Source organism: Mus pahari, chromosome 2 (genome assembly GCF_900095145.1).
Source record: "Mus pahari chromosome 2, PAHARI_EIJ_v1.1, whole genome shotgun sequence".
NCBI lineage: Eukaryota > Metazoa > Chordata > Mammalia > Rodentia > Muridae > Mus > Mus pahari.
The window spans coordinates 114189568-114208470 of NC_034591.1; the positions used below are offsets into that span (position 1 = coordinate 114189568).

Here is an 18903-nt window from a genome sequence, read left to right on the forward strand (position 1 = left end):
GCTGGCAGTGGAAGAGGAGGCCAGGCATGCTTCTCAGTGTTTTACAGCCCATAGACAAGCCGGCCCCAAATATTAGCTCTTTGAGAAACCCTGTGTCAAAGAGCATACCACATGTTTAACTTGAAAAGTTTATTATTTTTGGTATTCTTGGTGGTGGGCATTGTAGGGGGGATGTAGGGGGTGGAGGTGTTCAGGCTATCACAGCGTGCATGTGGTCAGAGGACAATTTTGTGGACTTGGTTCTCTCCTTCGCTTTCACATGGGTTCTGGGGGTTAAACTCAGGTCACCAGGAGTTCAGGGCAAGTGCCTTTGCTCGCTCAGCCATGTCACTGCCCCCAACTTCTTACCCTTTCCTTCCACTGTACCCTAAGGCTTCTTTCATTGGCTTGAGATACACACTTGTGCGCACACACACACACACACACACACACACAAACACGGGAGACACAGAGACAGAGAGACAGACATTCATTCATGGCCTCTTTTTTAAAAGCTGGATATAGGAGGTAGAAACAGCCTGCTATCTGATGGAGGGCCAGAAATGTAAATCCGTAAGAAACTTGGATCTGGTCTGGGCATGTGTTCAGGGGATTCTGTGTCTTTCAGGAACTTGAGATAGAATGGTGGAATCTCAGGAGAGGAAACCGAGACACAGTCGGGGAAGTTCAGAATCAGTCCGGCCAGTGACAGGGGCGCGATTGGCATTAAAGCATTCCCAGCTACTCCCAGGCTCTGGGGATGCTCTGCATCCAGAAGGGACTGGCGTGGGGGTGGGGGCTTTGAAGACTCACACCCCTGCCCACCCCCTGCAGAGGGGTCCATTACTCCTTTGGGTAACCACACTCCTCTTTAAAAGGATGGCCCCCCCTTGCCTGTGAAGGCCACTTTCCTTCTCCTCTAACTCATCACGGCCATGGGAGAGCTTCTTTTTATTACTCTTTGCACTTGTATGAAAAAAAACAAGGTTTACTCAAATAATTTACTCTTGCCCATTGCAGGAAGAACATGAAGCAGTGTCAGTAAAGGCATTCTACTCAGAGGCTTAGCCCACTTACATCTGAAACTCCTTTCCCTTTTCAAATGATTTATTGATTTTTTTTATTTTATGTGCATTGGTGTTTTGCCTGCGTGTGAGTCGTGTGGGGGTGTCGGATCCCCTGAAACTGGAGTTACAGACAGTTGCGAGCTGCCCATGTTTGAGGCCAGGAAGTGATCTGGAGTCCTCTGGAATAGCCGCCAGGGTTCGGAACTGCAGAACTATCTCTCCAGCCCCTGGAAGGCCAGAGGTCGATGGTAAAGCATGCAGTATGCAGTAGGCCTTCAAAGGCTCCTTGCTCTCAATAAGCAAACAAAATGGTAGCAGTTTCCCCCTCACATTTCCTAATGGGGAGGACTCAGTGCCAAGTGTCTCCAGCCATGTTTGGGGTGCCACGGAAAGGATGCGAACAGTCTGAGACAGAGAGAATATGAAGGAAGGAAGGGGAAAGAAAAAGACCCACAGGAAAGGAATGGTGAGTCTAATAAGAGTTATTCAGGGATAAGGCTGGTGAAAGGCACTGAGGTCCCAGTGGGTGGATCAAGGTGGTACCAGCCTGCATCACCCCAGCTGCTGCCCTCCCCTGAGGGATTGGGAACCTTTCCAGTGAGGTCAGGCACGTCTCTGCACTCCTGATTCATGCAGGCTTGTAATAGCTCACTCAGTATCAGCCTTTCAAATGTTCACATCTGGGCTCCATTACCAGAGAGGTGTATGTTTGCCAAAGATAATTTACAGCGGTAAGATAACAACCCCAGTCAGGGAGGAGAAGTCCCCAGGAACCCGGGGGAGGTTCGTGCCCGCACGGAGATGCTTCACATTCATAAATTATAGTATGCCCATTCACAAACGGGTCGTGTGCATATTGGTTCAAATTTTGTTTGGAAATTTCAAAGCTTTATTTAGTGTGTGTGTGTGTGTGTGTGTGTGTGTGTGTGTGTGTGTGTGCGCGCGCGTGCATGTATGTGCACATACATGCCAGAGGCTAATTATTGGGAGTCCATGCTATCCTTTAAGCATGTAGATCCTTGGGATTGAACTCAAGATTGGCAGAAGGTATCTTTACCCTCAAAAGTCCTTACACACATAATTTAAGACGTATCTTGGAAGTTTTGTAAATTGTGTGTGTGTGTGTAACACTGACATCATAAAGAAAACACTGTGTGCTTCTCCTTTGATTTTTTTCCATCCCTCCTCTGTGAGAAAGTATCCTGTGTCAGAGATGCCACTTGTGCCAGGTAGATTCATCTTCTTTCTCATTGGTGGGACTGCCATGCCCACCCTAGGAGTAAAGATGACACACACCAAACGTTTAGCCCATTGCCCGCTACAGGGCTTGTTATGTTATGGGAAAGAGGAATCTTCTCCACAGAAAAAAGTACACGGTCACTTTCTAGCATTTGATACAGTTTTGTGAAGTCATTGTGCACCCTGTTCCTGCTTGTATCCTCACAAGACCTTGCTGAAGGTCTCTTCCATCATCTCCGAGTGACTGGGGTGTGTGGGATGCAGTATATTTCCCTCCCCTCTCTCACTTTTTTCCAAGACTCCCACAACTACTTCCTAACTTGGTTCCTTCCAGTGCCCTCTCTGCACTGCACCTGCCCCATCCCACTGAACACAACAGCCCCAGTGAGTCGGTTGTAGAAGATGCCTAATAATTCCTCTCTTAAACCCCACAAACCTCAGTGCTGTGCCCCTGAACTCCAAGCTACTTTCTCTCTCCCTCCCTCCCTCCCTCCCTCCCTCCTCCCCTCCCTCTCTCTCTTTCCTTTAGGTTCTCTCCAGAAGTATAGCTCCCTACTGGCCATGCTCCCACTGCCCAGCCTGCTTACTAACTAGTCTCCTGGCCTGGGATGAACCTTCCCAGAGATCTGATACCTCCTCGCCTTGTCTCCATGTCTTCACTGATAACAGCTTCTGTGATAAGATATCTTGGACCATTCTGATTAAAACAGCAGCCCTGGCTTCACCAACACATCCCAGTTTCCCCCGGAGAGCATTTTCTTTTTTCCAGAATCTCTTACATAGGACACCCTACCCATTCACTTTTTAAGTGTCAGTGCTGTGGGACCAGGACTCTATCATCATCATTTATCATTGCAGCCCCAGCCCCAGCACAGAACCAGACTCAGGGTATGGACTCAGTAACTACCAGATGAATGAGCACAATGGTAGACTAAGGGATGGCTGTTCACTTTCAGACGAGGATGGCACAGACATCTCCTTATCCATGATTGTCTCTCCTGAGCAGAAACAGGGCAGAGGCCAGTAAATAATGAATAAAAAGGAGAGGAGAAATGTTTATTTGAGGCTCAGTGTAGCTCCTTCTAGATGGTTTCCTGGCCTTTAATATTTATAAAATGTACCATCTTAAATTGTGAGCTTCTCTCAAGGGTCCATTAGCATCCTTCATACGTGCTGATTCTCTGTTCAGATACAACCTGCTTATCACACAGGCATCCAGGAGACAAGGCAGACAAGGACATCCCCGAGTTATGACTTAATGGAGCTATGATTCACATGGGGGAGGATTGAGAGAGGGGGGTCCATAATAGAACCCTCTCTCACTGCATACTAGTAGAACCTGGGTCAGGACTGGGAGGTGGAAGCTTCGGTTCTAAAAGGGAGAGCTAGTGCATAGTTTGAAAAATTTTCCAATATGATTACACTGGGCTCTACTTCTCTCTCTGAGAAAATGAAACACAGCATATGCCCTCTCCTCCTCCTCACAGCTGGTGTGCTCTATCTCTGGTGTCAGCATTTGGGTGTGTCCAATTGTTAAGAATGACAGTGATACACATCCTGGCAATGTGTGGCCTCTGGTGGGGATCATTTCTCACTATTTGCCAGCTCACCACCTGGATGGCCTTTGTGGTGGTTTGAAAATGCTCAGCTGTATTTCCTGAATGCTGGGATTAAAGGCGTGTGCTACCATCCCTGGGCTTAAGCTTTTTTTTTTTTTTTTTTTTTTCCACATAGAACTTGCTCTGTCCCAGACTGACCTTGAACTCAGGGATCTGTTTGCATGGCCACTATTTCTCAAGATCTACCTCAAAAGTGTGACTTCCATTTTCAGAGAGTAGTTAATTCCAGATTAAAACTCCAAATGAAAACAATAACCATGTCATAACCCTTAACATGACATAATATTCCTTGTTCAACTGCAAACATAATCAATAGGCTTAGCTGGGTGGGATCTTGCCCTGAGATCACTATTTCCTTAATCTGTTTATCTCCTTGAACACAGGATTCAGCTCCATTTCACTTCCTGGTGTCCCTTTATGACTTGAACCAAGCATTTTGTATTTCTCCGTTCTAAGCTTGCTACACTTGATCAGAATGTTCTTCATGAGGGTAAGCCAAAGGACAAAGTCCATGCTGGGTTTGTCCAAAACCTTCTCTTGTCAGTGCAATTAATATGATTCTCTTCAGCTTAGACTTAGCCTCAGGCAGATGCCTCAGACAGGGGCAAAAAGCAGCCACACTCTTCACCAAAATGCCACAAGACAGTCTTCAGGCTACATATTAGCATTCTCTTCCTCTGAAACCTCTTGAGCCTGGCTCTCACAGTTCGAATCACTCTCGGCACCAATGTGGTTCACAGTCCTACTAGGGTGGCCCACTGAGCCCCACTTAAAGCATTCCAGTGCTTCCCAAATCCAAAGTCCCCCAAATCCACATTTTTCCAAACAAAAGTATGGTCAGGCCTATCACAGCAATAACCCCTGGTACCAAATCCTGTCTTAGTTAGGGTTTCCATTGCTGTGAAGAGACACCGTGACCAAGGCAACTCTTATAAAGGACAACATTTAATTGGGGCTGGCTTATTATCTTTATTATTACTTTCAGACATTTAGTCCATTATTACCATGGCAGGAAGCATGGCAAAATCCAGGCAGACACGATGCTGGAGGAGCCTAGGGTTCTACATTTTCATTGAAAGAAAGCTAGGAGCAGACTGCCTTCCAGGTGTCTAGGAGGAGGGTCTCAAAGTCCATGACCACAGTGATACACTTTCTCCAACAAGGCCACACCTCCTAATAGTGCCACTCCCTGGGCCAAGTGTATTCAAATCACCAAGGCCCTATATGAAGGGCCTCTATACTCTATGCTCTAATATGCCCCCAGCACACTATACTGATGACCCTGAATGAAAGACCCCTGTGTTCTGTGTCCTAGTATGTTATTGACATCCCTGTGCTCTGTATTCTAGCACATCACTTGGCGTCCATGCATTATGGACCCCAGTGTTCTCCCAGCATATTACCTGCTGTCCACACATGAGGGACCCCCTGACTATAGTATTCAAAGATCAAAACAACCAAATACTATCTTTGTGTGTGTGTGTGTGTGTGTGTGTGTGTGTGTGTGTGTAATATTCCTGACCCCTGCACCCAGAGTTGCTCACTACCAAGGACTCTCACTAAGCAGTCTATGCTGGCTGGCCCACAAGCCTCAGGGATCCACCTGATTGACTTCACTGATTGATTACAAGTAAGCCTAATATTAAAGGATTTGTTTGTTTGTTTGCTTGTAAAAAATAAACATTTAAAAATTCTAGTTTGAGTTCCCTGGTTACATTTTCTAGTCAATACAAGCAACTTGACAGATTGTTTCTTCAGATGCAAATGTCACCAACAATTCTGTGTTCTTTAATTGTGGTGTGAGAACCTCCAAGAAACAACTGTGACAAACAAATGTGACAAAAGCCATTCACTAGCTGTCCCTGGAATGTGAGCCTCCATTCTGTGACCTCAGTGAAGCCCATTTAGGATTCAGAGAGTTCTACCCTGTGGGCTTCAGCATGATCATTTCTTTAACAGGATTAACAACTGCCTACTTTGAAGAATAAAGGCTATGATGATGTCACTGTCTTGTTGGGAGGATGAGTTAAGTGAATCATTAAAGCCTTGATAAGGGTTTCAATTATGCTAGCAGGGAAGAGAGAGTTACCACCAAGCAGTTACAGGACATTTGAGATAACTGCTAAGTAGGGGCCAAAGCCCCAGGAACAAGCCGCCACCAAGTGCTGAGGAATTCCAGGAACCTGCTGCAAAAGATAGCAAGGCTTTGTGAGGGTCTGTCAGGAAGGGGAGGCAGGGTTTGCTCGCTGGAATTTTCAGACACGCGCTAGACCTCAGCAGCTGTCACAGAACAGGCACACAAATGTGGTCACTAAATGAATGGCATTTGTTAAGATTCTCCAAAGACACATTCCTTTGGCTGTACTGTGACATGGCAAAACATGGTGAGAGTCCAAAAAGATTAATGTGGAAGGATTCGGAAGGTGCCCACAATTTAACATAGCCAGGGGCAGCCCCTGTGTTTGCTGGAGGCTGGCCAGCTGAAGTATGTACGAGCAAAGAAACAGATATTTTCCCCATCCTTAGTAAGATACAAACAGTAAGCCAGTAATAAAACATCACCCAGTTTTCCTACAAGGTGGGAAAGAAGAGGTAAAGGAAGTTCCTGTGGAGAGGAACTTCCTGCGGAGGGGAACTTCTCATTCATTCTGAGTTTTCAGAGTTTGAAATACTCACAGGGTTAACTTCATTCCTTATAGGTACCTCATTCACATCACTTTCTGACTAACCCTAACCCTAACCCTAACCCTAACCCTAACCCTAACCCTAACCCTAACCCTAACCCTAACCCTAGGGTTAGGATAAAGTCAGCATTCTCCTTGCTTCTGGTGGGGCCTCCTTTCACTCGATTCTGGGCACATGTGCCTTACACCACACCCTTTCAGTACTAAAGGTTTCCCTTTGGATCCTTGGACACCTCTTCAGCTATGATTTAGACTTATACAAGTCACTCTGGGTACCCTCTTTCTTGGGGGTTAATAATAATGGCAACATTTGGATATTTGTAAACTTTCACCATGGTTTTCTTTGTCTGAACATTATAGAAAGAAGGAGGAGGGAAAGAAGCGGGAGGGGAAGGAGGAGAAGGAAGAGGGGAAAGAGGGGGGTAAAGGTAGGGAGTGGAGGAGGTGTTGGGGTGGGGTTTCCAACATTATAGTATAAAATGAGATGTATCTTCATTAAAATTCCACATGATCTTAGACTATGCTTCATGCTGAATTAGTTTAAAATGATCTTACACTTATTTCTTCTGGGTGTGCATGTTTACGTGTATGGGTGCATGCCTGTGGAGGAGAAGGACAACTGTTGGAGTTTGTTTTCTTCTTTCACTGCTATCCAGTGTGTGTGAGTGTGTGTGTGTGTGTGTGTGTGTGTGTGTAATATCCCCTACCCCTGCACCCAGAGTTGATCACAACTAAGGGCTCTCACTAAGCAGTCTATGCTGGCTGGCCAGGGATCCTCAGGGATCCACCTGCTTTGACTTCACTGGGGCTGGGATTACAAGTGAGCCAGGGATCAAGTTCAGGCAGCCCTGCTTGGTAGACAGCACCTTTCCCGGTGGAGGCATCCGAATCAGCTTTACGGAAATAACTTTGGTTTATGAACAATCTACCAGCAATACAAAGTTGCGGTAAAGCTGACCATCGGGTTTAAAGCGGGGGTAGGGCTACGAGAGAAGGAACAGTGGTCTCTATTGGCAATGTTTTGTATCTTTTTTTTTTTTTTTAAGTTTTATTTATTATTATATCTAAGTACACTGTAGTTGTCTTCAGATGCACCAGAAGAGGGCATCGGATTTCATTACAGATGGTTGTGAGCCACCATGTGGTTGCTGGGATTTGAACTCGGGACCTTCGGAAGAACAGTCGGTGCTCTTAACCACTGAGCCATCTCTCCAGCCCAGTGTTTTGTATCTTAAGCTATGGAAAGGGCAAGAGGGTTGATCAGCCTTTAAATATTCTACTTCTCTTAGGTTGGTAATAATTAATGCTAAAATACTTTCCTGGTGGGCCAGCTCAGAGAAAATCCCTGATTTAGTTGTTGGCATGGGTCTTAGGACCTTGCTAAGGGGTTTTCCCAAACAGAGCTCACAGGACATGGCACGGGACAGGAGAGTTCTCCTTGTCCCTCTCCGCAGGAGACGGTTCAGATCTCTGAGCGGTTGGGACAATTCTTTCCCTGTGCAGTTGTTTTGCATTGTATCTTCGATTTCAATTAAGACATAGAATTGTTTGAAACTTAGTTGTTTCAACGTCTCCAGCATGCATTATTCCCAGCATAAAGTAGAATAGTAAATGTTTGCCAGATTTCAGATTTGAGGAATTTTAATAGCTTATTGAATTAGGAAAAAAAAAAGATCCCAGGCTTAACATTAAAATAAATCTCTCAGGTTCCTCAGCCTTACATTTACTCCAAGAGTCTTTGAGGACTAAAGCAAGGTGCTTCTCTCCTTTATCTTCAAAGGAAAGAACTCTACATAGTCTCTATGGTAACCTAGACCAGGACAGTAGGCAATCTCTTTCTCATGGGAATGTTCTCACAGGGTCTTTTCTCTTTTTACTCGTTATCACTGATTTCTAGAAATCTTGAAAAATAAAAATAAACATAAAGGGAGGTGAAGGCTGGCTGCACCCACGCATACCTGACAGCGAAGTTCAGAATGGCTGGGCCGGGCTTCTTAGGCAAGTCATGTTCCAGAACTCTGTGGTCCAGCTGCAACCAGTTCTCTTGACCCCTGTGAGAACAAAGCAAAGGCCAGGGATGACACAGAAAGTTCACGTGGAGCTGGTACAGCTGCCTGGAAGCACTCACATTGTCACACCAGGCACAGAAGAATGGGCCATGAGGCCACTTCAGCAGTGTCTGTCACACCTATTGAACCCGTCTACTTGTGAGCTAGAATTTCCAACTGGAGAAGCTTGTCAAGAGGAACTTGCACATTAAAAAAAAAAAAAAAAAAAAAGTGACCCATATATAAAAATCACTCACTTTGATAGTCAAAAGTCTGGAAATAATCCAAATACTTATAGGGTATTGTTAAAATAATTACCTAAATCTGTACAGAGAAAGGCAATGCGGTCATAAAACAAGTTTGCAAAGTTGCTTGGAACAATTTTCAAGATACAAATCTTAAATTAAAGAAAAAAAAAAAAAAGCAAGATTCCCTGGGCTTAGTGATGCACACCTTTAATCCCAGCATGGGGAGCCGGTGGGCAGAAACAGATGGATCAACTGGGCCAGCTAGGATTACTTAGTGAGTCCTCATCTCAAATAAAATAAATGAACAAATAAACAAACACTTAAAATTTTAATAAAAAAACAGTAAGTACAATATATTACCTATACTGCCTTTTGTTTATGGAAACAAAGGCTTGCTGTAGCCCAGGTTTGCGCTACCATGTCCAGCTTGCCCAGTTTTTAACCAGTGGAAATCAATATGTATTGCATGCACATATTTATAAAAACTGAGAGAATAAATAAGAGATGGAAAATGCTTTGGGAGGTTAAGACACTGAACAACACTAAATTAATCTTTACACACATGTAGAAAAGGTTGGATGTGACACAGTTTAGTCAAGAAGGAGGAAGATGCCAGCTTAATAAAATGAAGGGGACTTAAATACAGCAATAGAGTTTCCAGTGTGTGCACAGGCTGGCGCTCCTCTTCAGGAGCTCTTTCTGTGGACACATGACTTACAGATGTTTAAATATTTACTCCCGAGTCTCATCAGTTCACAGGTATAAACAGTTCTCTCAAGACCTTGACCTTTATGGCTTGACGCTTTGTGGATTGTTTATATGATTTCCAAATGCTGTTCAACTGGCCTATCCATCTTAGAGTCTTGAATGTGCTTATACGAATTCCAGTTTCAGAGCACATTTCTCGTGGTGGGAAGGGGATGTCACGTTCCAGCAAAATCTGTTATAAGCTAGAAAACATTTTCCAGCCTATTTTGGTCCTTGAATAAATAATTAAAGGACAAACTCAGGAAATTCCAAGCTGTCATTCAGTGTAAGTAGATAGAAAAGGGGACTGGAGAGAGGGCTCAGCAGAAGCAAACACTGGCTGCTCTTGCAAAGGACCTGGGGTTCGGTTCTTAGCACCTACACGGTGGCTCATAACCAATCATTTGGGGGTTCCAGTGCCTTCTTCTGTTCTCCATGGGCACTACATTCACATGGTGCACATACACACATGCAGGCGAATAGGTTTACACATAATAGTTTAAAAAAAAATTAGCAACAAGGCAGATGGGAAGGGTGGGCCCAAATAGTGACAGTATAAATGAGAACAGCTGGGGCTGGAGAGATGGCTCAGTGCTCTTAAGAGAACTGACTGCTCTCCCAGAGGTCCTGAGTTCGATTCCCAGCAGCCACATGGTGGCTCACAGTCATCTGTAATGGGATCCGATGCCCTCTTCTGATGGGTCTGGAGAGAGCTACAGTGTACTCACATACACAAAAATAAATAAATCTTTTTCTAAAGATGATAACAGCTACTCTTTATTAAGCAAGCACTTTTGGTCAACTCTCAGGCCTTAGGCAGCCCATGTGTCTAGAAATGAGCTCAGGCTAGACTATAAAAAGGACTTCTTCTGGTAGTCAGGTCAGATAAAAGCCAGCATGACCTGGACATTTGTAAAACAAGTCCGCCCCCGCCCCTACAAAGGAGTCATTACCCTGGCTCCTGGCAGAAAGGACATGGCTCTCCATCGATGCACTCTTAGTCACACACCAAAGCTCAGGCTGTCCCCCAAGTCCCTCAGTCCACACTCACACGTCCCTGCTGTACACTTAAAGGTCTAGGCTAACCTCCTTGCCCTTCTGTCCTCACAGTTACTCGTCTTCATGGCCCGCATGATTGTCTGCTTCCCCTGAGCTCCACCACTCACTAGCTTCTCTCATGACAACCGCATCCGGACATGTCTCATAGACAACCCTGGCCACGTCCAGTCTACTTCTTTTTCTCTCTGCTCTGGACTTCTGATGCCTCTGGATATTTCCTCCTTCTTATTCACAGTAAAACCCTCACTCCTAACCATACTGTGGAACAGCCATTCCGGTGGGTGGTTTCTTTACTGCCTCCCATCACATACATCAACCAAGTTGGAAGTCTTTATTTATTAACGTCATCTTTTATAGTAAATATGCAAGAAAAATGTCAGGGCTGGGAATTTGAACCCAGAGCTCTCAATATAATAAATATTATATAAATAGTAAACGATGCTAGAGGACTTCCTAACTTACACGATACTGGGCTCAGTTTCTGTGTATTTGTTTCTATAATTACAAGATAGGGCTGCTGGGAACTGGGAACTGTCCCAAGAGTTTCTTGGTGGAACTTTGGGAAAGTTTCTTAGAATCAGTGGGAAAAAAGAAAGAAAGAAACAAAACTAAAACAAAAGGCAAAAGTTAAAGGATTCTTGCATTCTATTTTGTCATGTTTATTGTGAGACTTATGGACACTTCAGCTTCAAAGCTGTTAAAGATATATGTTTAAATACATGGCACATCAGTTTTAACCCTTTCAAGGTTCCATATAGCAGATTAGACTAACTTTGAATTCTTCCCCCTTCTCCCTTCCCTCTTCCTCCCCCCTCCCTCCATATTTCCTTTCCCCTTCCTCATTCTATTCTTCTCTTTGGGAGAGGTATTGAAAGAGGATCTCACAGTGCAGTCAGGATGGCCTTGCACGTCAATCCTTCTGCCTCTAGAGGGTGTGAGACACCACCATGGGTGGGCGTGTCCTTTATTCTTTCCTTTCCCAGATGTGGCATGGTTTAAGATGTGTAACATCTTTTCTATGAACCTGCATAGAACCCTGCGCGAGAATGAACGAGGAGAGTGCACACCACACACACACAGCACATTGCAATCGTATTGGACATGGAAGCAGGGGCAAGCCATAATTAAACATGGAGGAAAAGTTTAATGTAGAATTCCAGCCAGAGACTGGGCACCAAACCCAGACACTACTGTGGGTGCCAACAAGTGCTTGCTGACAGGAGTCTGATATAGCTGTCTCTTGAGAGGTTCTGCCAGTGCCTGACAAATACAGAGGGGGATGCTCTCAGCCAACCAACAAGGTCCCCAATGGAGGAGCTAGAGAAAGGACTGAAGGAGCTGAAGGAACTTGTAGCTCCATAGGAGGAACAACAATATGAACCAACCAGTAACCCCAGAGCTCCTAGGGACTAAACCACCAACCAAAGAGTACCCATGGCTCCAGCTGCATATGTAGCAGAGGATGGCTTTGTTGGACATCAATGGGAGGAAAGGCCCTTGGTCCTGAGAAGGCTCGATGCCCCAGTGTAGGGGAATGCCAGGACAGGGAAGCAGGAGTGGATGGGTTGGTAAGTAGGGGGAGGGGGATGGGATAGGGGGTTTTCAGAGCGGAAACCAGGAAAGGGGATAACATTTGAAATGTAAATAAAGGAAATATCTAAAAAAAAAAAAGCTATAAAAAAAAGAATTCTGGACAGATGGACAGATATAGAACAAGGTGTGGGTACTTGTTACCTCTTTGGACAGAGTGGGGAGATCTGTCCTTAACCACAATAAATACTCCAAGGAGATATTCATGTATATGTAATAGAAATATACCTTTAAAGCGTGAAAGTATATATTAGAGATTTATATTTTTTTCCTTCTGTTGGGAGTTGAATGTTTGTGTATGCTAGGTAAGAGCTCTTATATGAGCTCTATTGCTGGCCTAGATTCTGCTGTTTATCCCTGAGACTGGCCTACCTCTGCTATGACGTCTCTGGCCTTGGATTCGACATGCAGTCCAAGTCAGCCGCAGTCTCATGGCCCTCCTGCCTCAGTTTCCAAAGGGCTGAGATTATAGGCATGTGCCTCCAATACATACATTAGAGGTTTTCCTTAATTTTGTTTTTTAAAGTCTATTTACAGTCCTTTCAATTGAATGAGGCACTGAGGGAAAAAAAAAAGAAAATTGCCTATGCCCAGCTACAAAGATGAGTTGAGGCTCACTTAATGTTTTTATCTTGCTGTTTTTAAGTGTTTTCATCAATAAGTATGAACTCTAATTAACTTAACAAAACAAACTAACTAGCTAAACCAACCAACCTACCAACGGAACAAAAGACAAGCACTGGGTAACCACAAGCCATGTTTTTTCTCTTTGGTTCAGATTCTATACAGTGGAAGCTCCATTGTCTACCACAAGGGACAGCGATCCAAAGCCATTGTGTTGCAAAGCTTATATGTTATTTCTTCATCAACAAAAGTCCCTCAGCAAAGTTTTTCCAAAATGGATGAAGAAAAGTGACAGGAAGGGCCCCTTGTGGGGAAGGAGGGCCGAGGCTGCCCTCTACAGGCGAAAGGCCGCCCTGCACACAGAGCTGGGAACCTATAGCAAGCGCAGCCTTAGGAATTCTGTCCCTCTCTGTCAGGGACCTTACCTTCCTTATGTAACTGTGGTCTATCTCCTGTTTCTCTTCTGGCTCCCTGACCTGGGATAAAGACAGTCATTGACACTGTCCCTTGCAGCCCTGCCTTCCTCTGTTCAATTTACCACGGTCTCAAGGCTGACATGGCGCTGAGGATGGCAAATGCAACTCAGCCAGTGAGGGCCCTGAACGGGAGGGATCCGATGTGTAGGGCTTCACGGTGGTGGACAGAAAGGGAGTGGTGGGGGTGGGGGGACCTTCCAAAAACATTCACCAGACAAAGAACTAGGCTTGGGACCAAGACTTTCCGAGGAGACACCCTTAGACATAAATACGTTTCCAGGACTGTTCCCGGAAAGGTGGAAATGGCCAAGACCTTCTGTCTCACAGAAAAGACCTACTCACACTGCTGAAAATACACACAGCCAGAGCCAGGAGACACCTTCCCCAGCTGGTTGTAATCCTGACATTTTGTGTTGCCTGCTATCTGTAGGAGAGTCAGGGCACACAGGAACACGGTTAGGGTTTGACTTCTGGGGTTCAAGGAGGAGCCCACAAATCCCACGGTAGACAAGGAAGGTTGGTGGCCAAGTCCTCAGAGGAAATCCTTCCTACTGTGTTTTGGTATGTGTTTGTGGGATGTCTGCACACATGCATGCAGAGATCGGAAGAGAGCAGTGGGCATCTTGCTTTATTTATAGCTCTCGGTCTTACTCCCGTGTGGCAGGGTTTGTTATTGAATCTGGAGTTAGGCTGTCAATCAGCAAGTCCCAGCAATCCTTTTTCCTTCTCCTTCCTAGGGTCACAGACACACGGATCCAGGCCTTTTATTTATTTATTTATTTATTTATTTATTTATTTATTTATTTATTTATTTGTGGATCCTGGGGATTAGAACTCAGGTCTTCATGACTGTGTAGCAAGCTCTCTTACCCAGAGAGCCCTCACCCCAACCCCTCTTTTCCTTGATAGAGTTTCCTATATGGGTGAGGCTGGCCTAGAGTTTACGGTACACCCTTTCTCACCCTCCAGGGGCGGGATTGACAGGGAAACAGACAAAATAGCATAGAGGGGCGATATCTGCCCAGCTCTAGTGCTCCAAAGCTTATTATAAACCTGAAGGTCTAAAGTGGGGTAGGAACCCCTAGTAGATATTTAAAAGCAACAAGGGGATGTAGCAATCCCCTAGAATAATAATAGCCACAATAATCTCCCAAATGGCACTTGCTGTGTGAGGACTATTGTCATGTACAGGTTATAGGTATGAAACCCGAGTGTCAGAGATGTCAAATACGGTTGTCAGATCACACAGCTTCAGGACTCTATGATAATATTTCCCCCATCTCATTCTTAGCCATATCTCGGACTTCTGTCCTTCCTGCTTCCTGCACATTAGCCACAGTGGCTTTCCCTACATCCCTTAAAACAGAAACTAAGTCAAGCATAGTGGCACATACATATAACCCCAGGACTGAGGGCGGCCGTAGGAGGGCCAGAAGTTCAAAGCCAACCTGGAGTATTTGAGGTCCAGTCTCAAACCAACAAACATCCTATTAAAACAAAACACAAAAGTCAAACTGGGCTCCATCGTTGAACAATTTGGCTTTTGTTTCTAGAGCCGGTTCTTGGTGTTCGATGCAAGCTGTCTTCCAGACTCATCCTGGCCCGCTCTGTCTACAGCTGGCCCCACCAGCTCTCCTTAATATGTCGTCTCACAGGATCTCAGTGCATTCAGAGTTTCTGGGATTTTCTCATCGTCTCTTTGCTTGTTAAACTAGATCCCGGCATAGCAGTAACAACTCTTCCGAGCAGAGATCTTAACTACATCGCTCACAGTTGAATCCCAGGGATCTAGAAGACCATCTGGTAGCTTCTAGATGCCCAGGAGACATTCATTAAACAAATGCATTATTCTAGTCTTCAGACTTTTAGTGCCATCTCGATGTGGACTCCTGAATGACAGTGCTCATGGCAATTACAGTTCATAGCATATCAGCCAGCTACTATGTGTTCATGGCCATGCGTCTTACATTCACATGTACATTCTGCCTACATGTGTAAGGCAGTCTAATCCCCGACTCATGTGAACTTGTTGAGGCTTTCTGGCTAAGTGCTTGTGGAAAATCAGACACACGCATTTCCCATTTCATCCAGCAGAGGGCAGACAATCAAGCACTTCACCAGCTATTGGGTGAACATATATTTGGGTGACACTGAGTGAGAGGACAATGCCCACTGCATTTCCCCCTGCTCTGGGTGAATAATCATCTTCAGTAAACATTCTGAGTTAGGCTCTAAGTTTTTCTGGGGTTTGTACATCTCTACACAAGCATCTGAGCCAGAGTTGATGGTTTTGTTTAGACTTCCTAGAGGCCCTGTGCTAGGAAGCATGACAGGGTACAAGGTGTTAAAAACAAACTAACTCCTTCTTGAGGTTATTTTCCACCTGGTTTCATGGGACAACTGAAAAAAATGCTCAAACAGAGGAAGTTATGCAAAGAAAGTTGTGGTTGGCCAGCATATTTTGTGTCTGGAACACATACATGTTCTTGGACTTTAGAATTTAAGGGACTCTGCAAAAATATCTTCAGAAAAGGGAAGGATTCCTCTCAGAACATATCAGACCACATATAATATAGACAAATTAGGTTGATATAAAACAGACAGGGATATTCACACACACATACACACACCCTCCAACATGTTAACATGAGGGATGAAGATAAACGGGAAAAAAAACAAAACCAAACAAAAAACCTCTGAGGCAACATGAATGAGACTTAGATTGTGGGAAAAAATTAATTCAATATTCAAAAATACACACACACACACACACACACACACACACACACACACACACACATATATATATATATATATATATATATATATATATATATATGAAGGTAAGTCACAAACTGGGTTTTAAACTAACTGTGAACACAAAAACATTAAATTAGCTTCATGATACTCATGAAGAACGACTTAAATGTTTCCATTATTGACATATGGAGTGAATTGGAGAACATTACCACTCATTCAAAAAGACACGTAACATAGTCTACAGACTCATCAACACACATTTCTGAACACATTTTGAGGTTTGTTTGTTTGTTTGTTTGTTTCACTAGCCGGCTTCCCAGGCCTGGCTGCCTGGAGCTCATTCATGCAGAACAGTGTGGCCTAGAACTTGCACCCACCATCCTGCCTCTACTCCCTGAGTGCTGAGATGACCCGGCATTTGTCACCACGCCTGGCAGTATTTGCAAGACTTTTAAATGCTCTGCGCTCCTTTGCTTCTTCCTTTATGACATTTGTAGGGAAAGATTTCCCTCACTGAGAAACTCATAACTAGACAGGATATAAGAACTTTCTCCCTTGCTGCCAACCACGAGAATCAGCGAGTGCATAGTCCAGGCAGAAGGCAAAGACGCGAAGAACCCGAACACTCACGTGTCGTCTATAAACGTTATCCCAAAGTACTCCTTCTCTTTCAGGTTGAAATGCGACGCCACGAGGTCCAGCAGCTCTCTTGATAAAAGCTTGGGCTGTCAAAACACAGATCTGATCAGCACCCGTTTGCCCGCCCTGTCTCTCCCATCGCTAGCACCTTCTTCCACCCTAAACCGTCAAAAGCAGCTTTTGTTTGCTTCTGTGATTTTTAAATACCCTTCTTTGAGCTGTCACTAAGTTTGGAGCATCCACCTAGAGAAGGAACGATCTATGAGCGTTGGGGGTACTATGGGCCTTGTGGGGAGAAGGAAGTGTGGTTTGGAATCTGCTAGAATGTCCAGCGGATGACTGATGTTGGGCCTTGCAGGGAATGGAGAAAATGGGCACCACTGGACGGCAGCCTGAGAGGCTCCCTTCTCAACCCCGAGCTTCACAGTTCAGGATGATGGTCTCAAGTATGGACGTCTGCAGTTGGACGAGACAAAATGGCGGGGGAGAAAGTCAAGGCAAGGCAGCCAGGAAGAAAGGGAGGAGGAAGACAGTAAGAGACGAGGGTCGGGTCGGGGATGGAGATAAAGCAGGGGTAGGAGAGGAAGCCGGAAGAAATCTGGATCCCAAGTTGGTGAAACTACTGTGCTATTCCTCTGCTTCGCTTCAAAGACATGTGCTGTCCATTGTGCGTGAGTGTGGTTTTTCTGTGCACGCATGTGTGTACAGTGTGTGCTGGTGTGGGGCTTGTGGAGGTCAGAACTGGAGTTTACAGATGGCTGTGAACCGTCATGTGGGTGCTGAGAATGGAACCTCCTACAAGAGCAACAGCACTCTGGTCCATGGAGCCATCTCTCTGGATCCTGTCCTATTAATTTTAATTGCACCTTGGGTGCAGTGTGTGAGGGACAAGTCTTAAAGAGCAACTAAAGCAGGCTTGGTCTTGAAGAAGGATCTAGGCCAGCCACAGGTGTAGCCTGTCCGCAGGACTTCAACAATTTATTTATTTATTTTTTTGGTTATTTTCTCGTACAATATATCCCCACCTCAGCCTCCCCTCCCCCCACTCCCCTCCCCCCACCAGTTCCCAGACCCACTTCCCATCTCCCCCAGATCCACTGTTCCTCGGTTTTCCTTCAGAGAAGAGCAGTGCTGTAACTGAGCAAGGCATAACAAGATTCAGTAAGACTAGGCCTAAGTCCTCATCTCGAGGCTGAGTGAGGCAACCCAGTAGGAGGAACAGGGTCCCAAGAGCAGGCAAGTGAGTCACAGAGACCCTCTCTCCTGTTGTCTTACAAACACCTCAAGCTAAACAACCACAGTGTGTATGCACAGGGCCTAGCTCAGACCCATGCAGGCTCCATGATTGCCACTTCAGTGTCTGTGAGCCCCCTTGAGCCCCGCTTGGTTGATTCTGTGGGCCGTGTTCTCCTGGTACCCTAGATCACTCTGGATGGGCTCCTACAACCCTTCCTCCCTTTTCTCACAGTGCCCTCTGAGCTCTGCCTAGTGTCTGGCTGTGGGTCTCGGCATCCGCTCCCCTTGGCTGTCAGAGCAAGCCTCTCTGATGATGACCAGGCTAGGCACCGATCTAGGAGCATGACAGAACATCTCAACCATTTCTTTAAAAAGACTTTTAGCCAAGTGTGTTGGGCACATAGAAAGAAAATTTACCAACAAGTAAAATAGATAAAACTCAAGTAGTGTCACGTGTTTTACAAAGAGCTTCCACTCACATACATCAAGTATCCTGACTTAATCAGGATTTTTGTCAGGAAGACTAAGCTATAATAACTGACCTCAGAGCCACCTTTTCTTTCCCAGCCCTCTAAATTACTGAGTTCCAGGTATTAATGGTTAGGAGAGCAGTCTGGACACAGGCCACCATGCTTCAAAGAGGACAGGGAAGGACTACTGGAGAGTCTCCAATACCTACCTGAACCAGCAGCTCCAGTCTCCTGTCATCCAGCAGGTGAACCTGGCAGTGCCTGCCTTCTGTCATCTGTGGGGACAAAAACAATCAAGAGCTGGATCAGACCTGGTCTGCCAGAAATCCTCAGACTTATTTTCTCTATCTATGTGGCATGCTCCAGTGAGTTCATCAGTGGGATTCCCAGAAGCAGACTTAGTACAGCTTGCAGGACT

The 18903-nt window shown here is 45.2% G+C and overlaps 1 protein-coding gene across 3 annotated transcripts in view; it reads right to left on the reverse strand.

Annotated features, from left to right (window-relative positions):
* Frmd4b (FERM domain containing 4B) overlaps positions 1-18903 on the reverse strand; it is a 191469-nt gene that overhangs the window by 111242 nt on the left and 61324 nt on the right. For all 3 annotated transcript variants that reach the window (XM_021190022.2, XM_021190025.2, XM_029534273.1), the window contains exons 2-4: positions 18695-18760; positions 16771-16865; positions 8547-8639 (exon numbers count right to left, since the gene is read on the reverse strand). In XM_021190022.2, coding sequence (XP_021045681.1) covers positions 8547-8639; positions 16771-16865; positions 18695-18760 — 254 coding nt within the window. The remainder of the gene's footprint in view (positions 1-8546; positions 8640-16770; positions 16866-18694; positions 18761-18903) is intronic.